We start from the raw sequence: 16,312 nt of genomic DNA on the forward strand, positions 1-16,312 counted from the left end.
TTCTCTACTTTCCTTTTTTTTTTTTTGATTTGTTTTGTTTATAAGTTTAAAGCCCTAAACAACCTCATTAATGTTCATATGCTATTCTGCTTCAAATCGTTGCTGCCTCTTCGTCTTCCTCACGTCGCGATCGTCCCTTCCAGGTAAGCTTCGTCGTCTTTTCCTTGCTTCGTTTCTTCCTGTGAAAATTAAAAGCTTCTTCGGTGAAATCCTGCCGTCGGAAGCTTCTCCGGCGTCCGGCGACGCTTCCGGCGCCATCGGAGGCATCCGGCGAAGCTTCCAGCACCGCGGGACGATTCCAGCGGCACCAACGGCAGCGACCCGCGATGCCTCCGGTGGCTCTGGACGCCTCCGGCGGCGCCGGAAGCATCGTCGGACTCCTCCGACGGCTCCGGCATCGTTGCCGGACGCCTCCGGCGTCGCCGGCAGCGTCTTGCGATGGTTCCGGTGCCGCGACGGTGTCGCGGTCGGGCGTGAGCCCTGTAGCGCAGCGTCAAATTTTTTTTTGTTTTTTATTTTTTTTAGATTTAATTAAATTAAAGAACTCCTCACTTAAATAGGGTATTTCGAATAGGTTTTATAAAGCCTAATTAAATTATCCTAATAAAATATATATAATTATATTTAAATTAAAAAAATCTAATAATTTTTATTACTTAATATAAATCAGATTTAAAAAGTATTAAAAATATATTTAAAATATAAAAACTAATAAAGTTTATTAATTAATATAAATCAGATTTAAAATTTATAAAAAATATATTTAAAATATAAAAAAACTAATTAATTTATATAAATCATATTTAAATATATAAAAAATATATTAAAAAATTTTATTAATTCAAATAAATCAGTAAATTAGTTTTAAAATTTAAATACATAAAATTTTTTTAAAAAATTAAAATATAAAAATCTGATAGATTTTATTAATTAGATTTAAATATATAAAAAATATATTTTAAATATAAAAAATCTAATTAATTTATATAAATCAGATTTAAATATATGCAAATTTTATTTAAAATAAAAAAAATATTAATTCAAATTTCAAATAAATCAGTAAATCAGAATTAAAATTTAAATACATAAAAAATATATTTAAAATAAACAAATTTGATAAATTGTATTAATTAGATTTAAAATTTTAAATATATAAAAAATAAATTTTAAATTTAAAAAACTACTAAATTTTTTAAATCATATATTCTATAATTAATTTTTTTCCTGTTATTTATTTTATTTATTGATTGATCATTATTATTGTTTTCATTTTCAGCAGTATTGATTCTCGAAAGGATATTGCTTGGAATTATGCAACATGTTCGGATCCTAAAAACCCAAATGTTGTTGGTTGTATTTTCTATGGTAAAATAACAAATGGTAGAATTTATCGACACAAGCTACATTTAGTTGGAGGCAATAGAAATGTAAAAGCTTGTCCGAAATGTCCCGAGCATGTTAAAGAAGAAATTAGAGAGTGCATGCAAAAAAAGACTAATTTGAAGAATCAAATGGATGAAATTCCTCATTCTGATGATGTTGATAATTTGGAAGATTTGGAAGAACATGAAGAAGATGATCATCAAACTAAAGTGAAAGGGAAACGACCAATATCTGATTCAAGCAACCATCCTACGGTCTAAGGTAAAAAGTGTAAACAAACTGGACCTATTAACCTTTATTTTATGAAAGATGTCGATGAAATTGTCAAGCAAAGACGTGCAAAAAATAAAGGACAATTTGATGAAAATAAAAAGAAGTTAAGAGATATTGCAGTTGAGAAATTTGCAAGATGGATGTATGATACTGGAATTCTCTTCAATGCTGTAAAATATGATTCTTTTGAGCCTTGTATTGAAGCTATTGAACAATTTGGATCGGGGATGAAACCTCCATCATATCATGAAGTGAGGGTTAAGTATTTGAAGAAGGAGTTGGCAAATACGAACTCGCTTCTCAAATCCCATGAAGAAGATCATGCTAAGTTTGGGTGCACAATCATGGCAGATGGATGGATCGATAAAAATGGTAGGACTCTTATAAATTTTTTGGTGAATGGTCCCAAAGGAAGTGTATTTGTCGAATCAGTTGATGCTTCAGGCTATTCTAACACAGCGGACAAGATGTTTGAGTTACTCTCTAAATTTGTGTATCGCATTGGAGAAAAAAATGTGGTTCAAATTGTAACAGATAATGCAAGCTGCAATGTCAGTGCAGGTAATATTTTAAATTTTTGTTACTTTCAAGTTTCAATTATAATTGAATTATATTTTTATGAAATTTATTTGTTTTTCAGGTCGTCTTTTGGAAAACCGATTTCCACACTTGTACTGGACACCCTGTGCAGCTCATTGTTTAGATTTGTTGCTCGAGGATATATTCAAAATTCCTCATCTCAGAAAATTGCATGAACGAGCGTTGATGGTTAATGGTTATATTTACAACAGACCACAAGTATTGAGCATGATGAGAGAGTTTACTGGACAGAGAGACATGGTAAGAACCGCAAAGACACGTTTCGCAACCGCTTTTTTAACATTAAAGCGATTTCATGTACAACAAGCAAATCTGAGAAAGATGTTTACATCTGAAAAGTGGGCAAATAGTCGATTTTCTAAGGAGGTTGCAGGAAAACGTGTAGCAGAAGTGATATTGATGCCTTCTTTTTGGAAAAATATGGTTTTTGCATTAAAGGTTGGTGGCCCATTGGTGAAAGTATTAAGGCTGGTAGATGGTGAAAAAAGGTCTCCTATGGGTTATATCTATGAGTCAATGGACAGGGCCAAAGAAGCTATCGCTGCGTCATTTAACAATAATGAAGAGAAATATCGTAGCATTTTTGAACTCATTGACAAAAGATGGAACATTCAACTCCATCGACCTTTGCACGCAGTTGGATATTTCTTGAATCCAGAGTGTTTTTACTCAAACTCTGATATAGAAAATGATACAGAAGTGATGGAGGGTTTGTACAAGTGCATATCTAGATTAGTGAGAGGTGAGGATTTACAAGATAAGATCACGAATCAATTGGAAAAATACAAGAAAGCAGAAGGACTTTTTGGTTTGCCAATGGCTATCCGACAAAGAACTTTAAAATCACCAGGTAAATTTATAAATAATAGATTATGCAATATTAATATTGGATGGTAATAAAGTTAATCTTATAATTTATATGTTTTTGTATTTTAAGCTGATTGGTGGTCTTCTTATGGTGCATCAACTCCTGAATTAAAAACATTTGCAATGAAGATTTTAAACCTCACATGCTCTTCTTCAGGCTGTGAACGTAATTGGAGTGTTTTTGAACATGTAAGTTGGAATTTTTTTTATACATATAAAAATTTATATTATGAACTTAACCTTTTACTTTTTAATTTTGTTTTGTAGATACATTCTAAGAAAAGAAATAGGTTGTTTCAACAACGATTGAATGATTTAGTATATATCAAGTACAATAGAGCTTTGAGGAGAAGATATGACATGCGAGACAAAATTGATCCTATTACTTTGTCAGAGATAGATGATAGTAATGAATGGTTGTTGGGTAAATTGGATGACAGTGATAAAGACAATGATAATGATTTTGTCTACGAAGGTGAAGATTTGCGTTGGAGTGATGTAGCACGAGCATCTGGGGTTGGTGAAAGTGCATATGACTTTCGATCTCGAAATGCATCTTCTTCAAAAGGGACATCATTATCTGCATCAACAAAAATGAAACTATCTTCAGCTCAAACTAGTCTTGTTAATGAAGAAGAAATTAATCTTGATGATGAAACTGAAGAAGAGGATACTGATGGATACAAATCAAGTGATGGAGCTGATGACGTAGATTTGGACAATGAAGATGAAGAAGATGATTATTTTGATATTTGATATTTCCTCTATTATATTTTCAAAGACTTGTAATTTTCAATAATCTACAACTTCATCAAAGAATATTTGTTTATGGTTATTTGGATTTTCAAAGACATTTTGAAAGATTTTTAATAAATATAAGAGTCCTATTGTTTATTACACTTTTTTCTGTAAAGCCTACGCTTCGCCTTGCGCTTTGCGCTTTAAGCCCCAAGACCCTTGAGCGTTTTTTTGCGCCTCGCGCTTTTGATAACTATGGTTGTAATAATAAATGATGAGGATTAATGTTCATTACTAATAGAGCGTTACCATGTGAGAAGATAGCCAGGGCATAGTGGAACAGAAGAGTAATAAGGAATGACGGCCATTGGAATGGAAGAATTTAATGTGACGTTTGGTTAAATGATGAAATGATTATGGGTATGAGTTGGATAGTAAGATGGAATGAAAATAAGAATGAAATTTATCTAGTTATACGAGTTTTGTTGATTCCCATAAATATAGAAATCATTCTCAAATTATCATTTTTAATCCACAATTCAAATACTATCTTTTACTATCATTCCATTCCTTCATTCCTAAATCCATCAACCATATCATTACACGGAAAAGATTATGAAAAAACTACTAAAAGAAAGGTAATTACTGGGAGAAAGTTATACTCTCAAATATCATTATGATCGATATACGAGAAACAGAGATAACATCTCTTGATCCACATCCGTTTCATGCTACTGACGAGCAGCAGACTGCCGAAAACATATATTTAAAAAGACGATACTCTTTTTGTGGTTTCCTGGAAGCCCAGACCAGCCTTATAATAATAGCCTATTGACCCATAAGTTTTAAATTTGATGACGAACAGAATCTATTCCAATATCGAACGACGACTTCCATCCCTACCAGTTAAGGGTACATTATTACATGATAAATTTATAAAAATAAGTACTAATTTTGATCAAACTAACGAATTATCTTTTTTCCATGACTAATTTTAATTTCCTAATATATTCTTTCTCAATAATATGAGAGAACCGTTACCCTCTGTTTGGATAGAGTTAGGGAAGATTCATTAATAGAAGGGGAAGGGAGGGGAAGGAAGGGGAAGTAAAGTATTTAACTTCTCCTTGTTTGGGAGGGAGAGAAGGTTCATTAACGTAACATGTGTTACTTTGTTTGGGAGGAAAGGAAGGGGAATGAAGGTTAAATAGATAAAGTTACAAAAATACCCTTACTTTTTAAATTAGAAAATTTTCATAATATTAATATTTATTTTATAAATATAAATTAGATATTTTTAATAATAAAATTAATTTTTTATATTATCATTTAAATTAGCTATTTTTTTAATAAAAAATTAATTTTTTATACTATTCATAATAAAACAATGAATTACCGATAATCAAGTAATTAAATGAGAAATAATGAAAATAATGATTTTAGAAATTTTAAATAAAAAGATTTGAAAGATAACGCTGGTAACGAGAATTCCTATTTTTTAAAAACTTATTAAATTTTGATGAAAAAATTAAAAAATAGTAGATATTCTCTTAAATTTTGACGACAAAATTAGTTTCTCCCTTCAATTCAGTTAGAAGACGTGTCGGATCCCCTCCTCTAATAATTTGGTAGCAAGCGAGCTGTGAAGAAGGCGAGGAAATTGAACTCCGGCGATATAGTAAAATTAGAAATTGAAATATTTCTTAAACTTTTAAGAACAGGGATAGAATTGGAATAAAAAATATTTTGTTTTCCCTTCCCCTTCCTTACACCCCAATTCGGGGTGTAAGAAAATCTCTCTTTCCATGGGTAACGAAGGTTAAAGCATACCCTTCCTTACCTTTCCTTCCCTTTCCTCACTCCTTCCCAAACGAGGTTCAAAGTTTCCCTTCCCCTTATTTCCCCTTCCTTCCCCTTCCCTCACCTCCTCCCAAACAGACCCTTAGAGTAATAAATTTCACCTTTTAGTACGAGTACACTCTATTCTCGGAGCTGTGATATAGACGTGATGTAGACAAAGAGCGTCTCGTTATTATTTAAATATCCAAGGTTCTATTCCCAATTACAATATATTTATAAAGATTTTTTCTCCAAATAGAATGCACAATCATGGAATATTGGACTTTTGGACTGCCGACCTCGAGTGCTTCTTGATTTAATTTGGTGACGGTTGAAAAACTTTTGTGGGTTAGGTCGGTCGCCCTAGGTTCGGTATTACCTAGTTAATCATTTTTGTTCCATCAAATTATCACTTAAATACTTACGATTCGATCCTAGCAACGACATATTTATAAAAAAAAAATTTCTAAATGAAATATATAACTATGGGATACTAGACTTTGGACCGTCTGTTGTAAATATTTTTAATTTATTTTGACGACCCGTGGAAAATTGGTAGGGAATCGAATCCCAATTAGATGTTACCTTGTCGACTATTTTTATTTTTTACGAGTACACTCGAACGAAATGCAATGCGCGTGTGTTTAATTAGTGATCACCATGTTTTGCTCGTTTTATTTGCTCATCTATCTATTTGTCTTTCCACATTGCATATATTCCTCTTTCCATCGATCAATGCAAAAAGCACAAGGTTCTTTAGCGCAAGTTAAGTTTGGTCCTTTTTTAAAGTTCTCTATTTCTCCATCCCTGGAAAGAAAAATTACGTCTGTTACTTTGCTAATGATATGATCATCAAAACGTCTTTTCCATCGCTAGGGAAATTTTTTTTAAAAGACTGAACGGAATAATATAGGTTAATTAAGGTCAAAGTTTAAAATTTCGAATTGTGTAGAAATTTTGATCTTTAACTATATATATATATATATATATATATATATATATATATATATATATATATATATATATATATATATATAGATGATTTGGTATTCCATGTCAAAAAAAAAAAAAAAACGCGGCATCATCTCTCTTCTCATCTTCTTCGCCGACCTCGCCAAACCACCGACTGCTGACCTTCCACTGGACGCCCGCCCACCGTCGGTCGGATCGCGGCCGGATTCCGGCCAGATGGCAGCCGGAATCCGGCCGTTTCGTGGCCAAAATCTGCCGCAACGCTAGTAGACACAGCGCTGCCGATTCTGGCCGCGATCCGGCCGGAATCCAGTCGCGATCCGGCCGGAATCCGGTCGCGACCGGACGCTGCGGACAAAGCCGTGCGAACCGCTGCGGACATGCTTCCTGATCGGTCACCAGTCCGATCAGGGAACCTCCTGATCGGTCTCTGGACCGATCAAGGAACCTCCTGATCGATCTGTAGACCGATCAGAAAAGAATCGGCAGCGCTGTGGCTTTGACGTGGAATGCCAAATCATCTCTACCGTACCAAACCGCAAGAATTACACCGCAGGAGAACATTTCTCTCTCTCTCTCTTTCTATATATATATATATATATATATATATATATATATATATATATATATATATATATATATCCCCTAGAGATTGTAAGTATGGTATTGACTCGTATTGAATTTAATAATTTATGATATATTTTCCAATTGTATTAATATTTAAAAGCAATATAAGTAAATTATTAACCAGCAACTTTTCTAAAATATTGAGTTAAATATTAAATTTTTAATAATGGTAGACATCTAATTATGTATTAACATTAAATATGAATTAAAATTTAATTATGTATTATTAATTTTTTGATAAAGTGTATGATGCCAAAAACATATTATATAATTTTTAAGAATATAAGATGCATGCCTTTTTATGAAAGATTTTTTTTTTTAAAAAAAAAAAACTTTACGGTATTCGAGAAAGTTTTGGTCAAAAAAAGTTAGATGCCTGCCAATTATTTTATATATATTTTATATAAAAAATATATTAAGAGTTTTCAAATAACTATAAAATTCATCCTATTTTAATTTTTTTATTGCTTAATTAAATTTGGATAAAAATTAAAAGTATTTTTTTATTAAAAAGGTTAAAATGATATTTTTAAATTTATCATTAAAATAATACCTCAAAATACTTTTATACATCTATCATTAATAGTATTTATTAGGATAAGCTTAATTGTTATTATGGTAATGAATATATATTAAGGTGATGTTTGATTTTTTTTTAAGAATTAAAATAGGAAATACTATGGAATGGAAATGAGTATGAGCTTGTATATCACTTTTAAAAATAATATTTGGTTAGTTGAATATTTTTTAGTGGAATAAATTAAAATTTTCTTTTTTATCCTCAGAAGAAAATAAGATGTAAAAGAAAGTTAATGTGAGAGAAAGTGTGATAAGGGAAAAAAAGCGACAAGAGAAAATAAAGAGAGGGAAAGTTGATGAAAAAAATAAGAAAAGAGAGTGATGAGAGAGAGTGAGAAGATAATGAGAGAAAATTTGATGGGAGAGAATGAAGAGAGATAAAGTACGATGAGAGAAAATGAAGAGAGAGAATGTGTGATGAGAGAGATTAAGGAGAGAGAAAGTATGGTGAAAAAGAAAGTATGATGAGTAAAAATGAGGAAAAAGAGTGTGAGGGGAGAGAAAGTATGATGAGAGAACATGAGGAAAGAGAAAATGTGATGAGAGAGAGAAAGTGTGATGAGAGAAATAAGAAAAGAGAGTGTGTGATGGAAGATATTGAGGAGAGAAAAAGTACGATGAGAGAGAAAGTGTCATGGGAAAAAATAAAGAAAGTGAGTGTGATGGGAGAGAAAATATGAGGAAAGAGAAAGTGCTTGTAATGAGATAAAATGAGAAGAGAGCGCGTATGATAGAACAGATCGATGAGAGAGAAAATATGATAATAAAATGAGGAAGGAGAAAATATGGTGGAAGTGATATGAAAAGAAAATTGAGCAAATATATTAAGGGTATTTTCGTCTAAAACTTAACTTTTATTTACATTTCCATCAAAACCTAAACGAGGAGATAAGTTTCATCAATACCCAAGTTTTTAGATTTTCTTTCAAAATTTTAATTACATTTCCATCAATCAAACACAAAATTTGAGAATCCCTCATTCCCAAATCCTTAAATCCAACGTCACCTAATATTATATTAAAATATATATTTAATTTTAATAATATTATATAATTTTTAAAATTTAAAATAAATTCAGAAGCGATAAAATATTTTAATGATAAATATATATTTTTTTAAAAAAACTATTTTGATCATTCTAATAATTTTAATTTTTGTCCATTAAAATTGTAAAAAAATACTGCACTGCGCAAGCTTCCTTTCCTTATAAAAGGCGGGCGGAGGTGCGGCAGCCGATGGAGGGAAGCCATCTGGAAAGAAACAATTAAAACGAGCGGTTCGCCACACCCGACCCACTCGCGTTACTTAGCACCGGAATTAGATCCAAAACATGGCGGTGTATGAGCTCATCGCGGCTGCCGACGACGGCAGCACCGCCGCCGCAGATCCGAACCACGAAGCCTTCTCCGTCGTCGCCGATAGCAACGAGGGCGAGCATCTGCCTGCGCACAGAGACCTCGAAAGGGGCTCCGGTAAAAGCATCGCGCCGCTGGACAAGGCAGAGTTCGCCCCCCTGAAGCGCGCTCCGCGCCTCGTCTCGCTCGATGTTTTCCGAGGCCTCACCGTCGCGGTACGTACGTTTCGCTTCCGGCTTTCACTTTGATTTGCCGGACTTGTTCCGATCGCCATTCGCCATCGCGATCGCGAAAGATTCTTATTTATTTCTCTTCTTATTTAACAATGCCATCGATCTGGTTTTTCTTTTTCCGGTTACTCTGCGTCATTGAATCCGTCGCCAATTCGCCATTACTTGTGTTCTTCTTAATTGAAGAATATATGCAGTATGAGTGCTGCAAATGGGTGGATTTTTGTTGACTTGTCAAAACATCCTGCTCTCCGTTGCGTGATTTTGAATTCATTGCTTTCCCTGGAAATAAAGGGCTCAGCTTACTCTTGTTGCCAGTTAATGTGGACAAATGCTTGCATTCTTCTTCTTTTGTCTTTTATATTATGTTGGCACAAGATAGATCTACTACTAGATGATCCAGACACTGCACACAATTCCATATATCACATAAACCCTCCTCTCAAAATGCAAAACCATCAATTTCTCCCATCGAAACAAAACTTGAACACCCTTGTCAGCATTCTCTTTTTTGGAGCCTACGGAATGGAACAACAGCCGTGACTAGTGACTTCACTTCTCTCACGAGACAGGTAATTTCTGGCAGCTCCAATTCCTGGGGCAGAGCAATTACAGATTGAGTTGAGTGAGTGAATCAAGTTCCTGTCACAGATAGGTTGGTGAGCAGAGCAGTAGAGTAGAGAAGTAGGTCATGAGCACCTAAGGACCGATTTTAAAGAATCTCTGTCCCTATGGCAGTCATGGTGCCATTTATTGTCAAGCCTGTGAACCCTTGACTAATTTTCTTGCACTGCATTCCACGTTAGGTGTTTGACAGTGTGTTTTCCTAAATAATATTCAATTTGTGTTTGGCTAACAAAAATAGCAGTAGATGCGTGGAGTGACCCACACGACTATGCCATGTATAGTTGTCAAGGTTGGTGCTTCCCCCACCTAAGTTTCTTCTTTCTCTTCTTTTCTATCTTTTGATTGGATGTTTGGGACTTCTGGTGCACAATTCGCAAAAGGCAATGTATTAAATTTAGATCGTTACTCTTTGCTTCTTTTCACTCGTTGTTTGTCTAATCTAATAGATATTGTTGCTTTTATGGGTTAGAACCATCAACCTTTGGCAGAAAGTTCTCCAACTTTAGCTTGCTCTAATAGTAGTGTCGTTATAGATTTGAAGCCCCGGCCTTTGATGAGCAATTCTCCATATCTAACTTACTTATGGCTAGACTATGCAATTATAAGTGTAATATTTGACAAAAAAATAATAATAGCATTTACAAATCAATGTATTCTCAATTACAGGAAGTCAATAAGTTCAACTGGTTAACTTGAAAACAAGAAGGTTAATCCCAGTCTTATTAAATTAGTTGAGTCATTCCAGTTGAACAGAATTGTATGCCGATTCAAATGGCAAAAAAATAATTGGAAACCGGTGGGAGGCTCAGTTCAAAGCGTGGTCTTGTTTTGGATGTTCTATAGAAAAGGACTTTTTCTAAAATTGGTGTACCTGAGATGGGATTTCGAACACAATTTTTTTTTTGGTTTTTTTTAACATTGGTCGCTGGTCTTCCAAGTCGGGTTGGAAGCCTAAGTTGGGCAGATTCAAGTTAGGTTTTGACAATTTCCATATTTTGACATGTTAAACTAATGCAGAGCAAGTCTAATAGATTGCCATGGATGTAAGTTGGAATTTAACAACATATCTACTTCAATTGCATGTGTCAGTATATCCAACTATACATCAGGCGTTGGTTTTCTACCAATAGGTCCCTAATTCTACAAAGATATAACTATAAAGTGGATAGCTAAAGACTTTTAGGCTTAACCATGAAACTTGACACATAACTCATTTCAGGAAACTAATAAAGTACAGTCAAGTCAACGTCTAAAAGAACCTGTATCTAGAATTTCTGATCCATCTCCTAGTCATACAAGAGAACCCAAAATGATTGGACAATATTATTTTTATTTTAAATGAGTTTTGATTGACAAGGGAACCATTTTTTTTTTGTTGATTCTGAACATTCTGAGCTCAAAAGATGGAAACAAACTAAATTTTCAGATCAATACTCAACGTTAATCTTTATGTGGATTCATTGCGATGGAATATACTAAACCTGTTGTTTCTGTTTTTTTGGTAAATCAAAGCAAATAAACCATCAGAGCATATTAGACGATTAAGTAATTGGATGTAAATTGATCCCATTAATGCTGCCAATGAACATTTATTTTGCATTTGATCAAAAGCTTGTTTATGTTAATGAAAATCACATATACTTTTTGCTTGTTTTCTTTGGAGTGAAATTGGGATATGATTCTTAGCGATGTAAAATTTTTTTCTCTAAAACATTTTGTGTATCTTGTAGCTCATGATCTTTGTAGACAATGCTGGATCATATTTCCCTGCTATTAACCACTCTCCTTGGGATGGTGTAACCCTTGCTGATTTTGTGATGCCATTTTTCTTATTTATTGTTGGAGTGGCTCTTGCAGTTACCTGTAAGGTATGGCGATTGAATTTCTTCAGTTCAAACTATGCTTTGGATTATAATGAGATGCACCTGTTGAGTTTAGTACAAAAGGATGACTCTTTTTATACTTCCTGCTTAGAGAGTCACAAATAAAGCCATAGCAACTCAAAAAGTGATACTTCGAGCAACGAAGCTTTTTGTAGTAGGTCTTGTAGTTCAAGGTATGTAATTTTATATTTTTTACTACTTTGAAATAAAGGATGGTTAAATTCATTTATTTGAGGAAACTGTTCTGTTCTCATCTTACTTCCTAACTTATTATTGTGTCAGGTGGCTATTTCCATGGTCTTTATGATTTAACATATGGAGTCAATATTTTGAGAATACGATGGATGGGTGTCCTACAGGTAGCTACTATTATGTTGATATATATGTTGGACAATTCATAGAAGCAAAGTGAAGCAAGAAAAAATAGACATGAACAACTAGTGGATAATCTATTAGAGAAGATGAATTCATCTATGATGTCCCTTCTGTTATATAAATGGAACAAGATAGTCATATTTTAAAAATCTAGAAACTACGAATGCATGCACATGTAAACTCCAAACATTAGTATGTTTTCCATTGTATCCTGATTCCAATAATCATCTATAAGGGATCATTGAATTACTATGATAAATGCAGTCTTTTGCATTGATAAATGATATGCATCTACTTCACTATATTATATCCTATGGTCCTATTGTGTTGATCCTATATAATTTAGAGCCAAGCCGCTATACATATATGTGTATAGATAAATAGATAGATAGCATAAATCTAAGTGTCCATACTCCCATCATCTTAGTGCTGAGGATGCCACAGGGTACAATCATCAATATCATAATCTGACTTCAGCAACCTACCACCTACAGCATCTATGCTCCCATCATCTTGGTGCGGAAGATGCCACAGGGTACAACCATCAATATCATAATCTGAGACAATTCAGCAACCTACTTGCTAACATTATGCTAAAGATCACATCAACCACATAAAAAACAATATTGAGTTAATTGTTTCCAACTTAACTGTACTGCCTTAAGAGGTTAGTTAATCAGCGTGTTTTTTTCTTCCTGCAGAGAATTGCAATAGCCTATCTGTTGGCTGCGATATGTGAAATCTGGCTTAAAGGAGATCAGGATGTTCATTCTGGATATTCCTTGGTCCAACGACACCGATTGCAGCTGTAAATATATCTCTTCTTTGTGGCTATTGTTCTGAAATGTGTATGATCAATCTTAGATCCTCTAACTTCATAGTGACTAATTCAACTGTATGTTTCATAAATTTAAAGAATCGGCACTCAAACGAAAGAGAGAGTTCTTTTTTTGCATGTAGCAAATTATAGTTTCTTATATACATATCATTCTGATGTTGGCGTGTTTCCACATAGGTTGGTGGGTCTTGCACTTACAACAATTTACATGGTTCTTCTATATGGTTTACATGTTCCTGATTGGGAGTATCAGGTACCAGTGCCAGGAATCACACTGAGGACCTTCTCAGTAAGTCAATGTGTTTCATATCATATCTACTTGATCATGCTTAATTACTTAAGCCATACCTATAGTAATTTCGTTGATGAATTTCTAACACCCACTCTAGGTTAAATGTGCTGTGAGAGGTGACACAGGACCTGCTTGTAATGCTGCTGGCATGATTGACCGCAGAGTCTTTGGCATCCAACATCTACACAGACATCCTGCGTATGGAAGAATAGAGGTACTGTATACACTGGTTTTTTTTTATTAACTGATCCCTCAATTTTGTGCTACATAACCTATTGGCTTACTCTTTCTTCAGCAATGCAGTGTTAACTCACCAGCTACTGGCCCACTTCCACCTGATGCTCCTTCATGGTGCCAAGCTCCTTTTGATCCCGAAGGACTTCTCAGGTTCCTCTTCCACCTGTTAATACCATATGTATCTCTGTGATATTTACCATGTGTGTGAAGCTAAATGTAAACTAGTTGGCGTTGCAGTTCTATGATGGCAATTGTTACCTGCTTGATTGGATTGCAATTCGGGCACGTCATCATACACTTTAAGGTAAAGTACAGGAAATTGGATCTTTAATTTGCCACTAGTGTTGTTCGCATACGTCAGACTGTTGAGGAAACTACAGGATCACAAGGAGAGGATTGTGCAGTGGATGATTGCTTCCTTTTGTCTATTAGCATTAGCTTTTTCATTGGACTTCTACGGTACCCACGACATTGTCTGTCTTCCTATTGTGTCGATTTGATTTTTGTGTTGCTCAGATATTCCCAACCAATTGGAGTTGGTAATCTTTGGTGTAGGCATGCATATGAACAAGGCTTTATACACACCAAGTTATACCTGCATCACTGCTGGGACTGCTGGGGTCATGTTCACTGGGGTTTATGTGCTGGTTGACATCTATGGCTACAGGAAGCCAACCTTGGTCATGGAATGGCTAGGGACGCATGCATTGATGGTCTACATTCTATTAGGTTGCAACATCTTCCCTTTATTTGCCCAAGGATTCTACTTGAGGGAGCCTGAGAACAATATAGTAAGTAAATAAAACCCAACCATTAAACCCTTCCATTGCTATAGATTGTGCTGACCTTTTGTTTTCACTTGGTATATGCACAGTTGAAGGTCATTGGCATTTCCTAAACATCATTTATCTCTTTCACCGCATCATCCTTACCTGGAAAGAATTGAAGCTCTGTTTCTATTCAATCAATGGTAATAGATGCCAAACGGTCTAATGAATGAGGAAGAGGAGAATGCTTGAAATTATTCATGAGAATAGCCAGATGTGGTTCCTAAGTATTTTATAGGGTGCATATTATCTAACCAGGATCACTAAATGGCAATTCCAGGTTTTTCAATTGAATGTTGTAAATTTGAAGTGATTTATTTAGAGTGATATATTGAAGAATGCTCTTCTAGCAAAATGGTACTAATGTCTGGTATGAGAAAAAAAAAACAGGGAAATTCACTGACTCTGGTGACATTCTGAGTTTGGTTTCTTTGAAATTGAGAAGAGTGGATGGGGGTGTTTGCTCCAAATTACATTAGTTCTGTTAAGGTCAGTATTAAGATGAGATGAGCTTTTTTACCACATTGTCCAACTAGATCTCTTATAGTGCTGAGCCGGAGGAATATAGTCATCGCACAAGGTTATGCACGACAAATGATGAATGCTAGACTTCAGTTGGGCTAGATGGGGAGGGCAATTAGACAACACACCCAACTTAAAAGGATAGTGTAGGTATAGCATAGGCCGGCAAGAGGGGGTGAATTGCTTCTGAAAAGATTAAAAGTATACCCTCCTCGTACTTTCAACTTAAATAGTGCAATAGTAAATAAAGTAATAAAGCAATAAAGAAACAAGAGACAGGAATTTAACCTGGTTACAACTAAGAGGGTTGTTAATCCAGGGCAGTAAGAAAAGCGCAGTAGAAGATCTCCTTTGTTGAAGGCGGAGAAGCCTTTTACACACTAACGGCTCAGAACTATTGCTAGGCATTACTTACAGAGTTGAACACTGAATCGAATGACTATTTCCTAGCTCCAGGAGCCTTTATATAGTTCCTGGAAACTCTATCCCGAGTGTTGAAGGCGCCTCCATAAGATTTGACCGGATAAAACTCTATCCGGTTGCAAACGACATTTTTGGCTGGGTCCGAGGCGCCTTAAACAACCTTGGAGGCGCCTCAGACTGGGTCTGAGGCACCTCCAAGCTGTCTGAGGTGCCTCAGACAGTGGAGGCAGCTGAGGCACCTCTAGCTAGCTTCTTCAGCTCCTTTTAGCTTCCTTTATCCTTCCGAAGGTCCGATTGATTGGGTGATTACGGCCAACCGAAATAGGACTCACCCGAATCCAATTTCCGGCCTTTTCCTCGAGCAGGCTTTCGTCCGGCTTCTCGTCCCTCGAACGCCGCGCACGTTCTTCTCATCTACCGGAGTACTCTTCCGCGGCTCTCTCGTCCTTCGGACGCACCGAGTCCGTCGGCTCTCTTCCCGTGCCATCCTTCTCGCTAGCTGCATCTTCCGCTCGACTTCCTGTGCTCCTAAGCTCCTGCACACTCAGGCATAGGGATTAAATACAAAGCAGTGTTAGGATCGATGGTCGCGGCTAGAGAGGGGGGTGTGAATAGCCGACTCCAAATTGCTCGTTTCTTCCTACGATTAGGGTTAGCGCAGCGGAAATAACTAAATAGAAACGCAAAAAGGAAAGATCAAACCTCAAACTCGAACTCGACGATGTAACGAGGTTCGGAGATGAAACTCCTACTCCTCGGCGTGTCCGTAAGGTGGACGAAGCCTATCAATCCATCGGTGGATGAGTCCCCGGAAAATCGGCTAAT

The 16,312-nt window shown here is 35.4% G+C and overlaps 1 protein-coding gene across 1 annotated transcript; it reads left to right on the top strand.

Moving 5' to 3' along the window:
• Positions 1-9,121: 9,121 nt before the first annotated feature.
• LOC121987318 (heparan-alpha-glucosaminide N-acetyltransferase-like) lies at positions 9,122-14,929 on the top strand. Its single transcript, XM_042541176.1, has 12 exons — positions 9,122-9,448; positions 11,821-11,958; positions 12,065-12,146; positions 12,256-12,332; positions 13,050-13,156; positions 13,364-13,475; positions 13,576-13,692; positions 13,774-13,865; positions 13,953-14,019; positions 14,096-14,174; positions 14,271-14,506; positions 14,590-14,929. The coding sequence occupies exons 1-12, from the start codon at positions 9,209-9,211 to the stop codon at positions 14,611-14,613; spliced, it is 1,371 nt and encodes a 456-aa protein (XP_042397110.1). The 5' UTR covers positions 9,122-9,208; the 3' UTR covers positions 14,614-14,929.
• The last annotated feature ends 1,383 nt before the right edge of the window (positions 14,930-16,312 follow it).

This window comes from Zingiber officinale, chromosome 5B, assembly GCF_018446385.1.
Source record: "Zingiber officinale cultivar Zhangliang chromosome 5B, Zo_v1.1, whole genome shotgun sequence".
NCBI lineage: Eukaryota > Viridiplantae > Streptophyta > Magnoliopsida > Zingiberales > Zingiberaceae > Zingiber > Zingiber officinale.

Bases quoted from the DNA above. Each gene is read 5' to 3' on its own strand.
- LOC121987318 (XM_042541176.1), top strand. From the start codon at position 9,209: ATGGCGGTGTATGAGCTCATCGCGGCTGCCGACGACGGCAGCACCGCC. The intron at 13,157-13,363 runs GTAAATATATCT...GTTTCCACATAG, and splicing joins CAACGACACCGATTGCAGCT to GTTGGTGGGTCTTGCACTTA. The intron at 14,507-14,589 runs GTAAGTAAATAA...GTATATGCACAG, and splicing joins GGGAGCCTGAGAACAATATA to TTGAAGGTCATTGGCATTTC.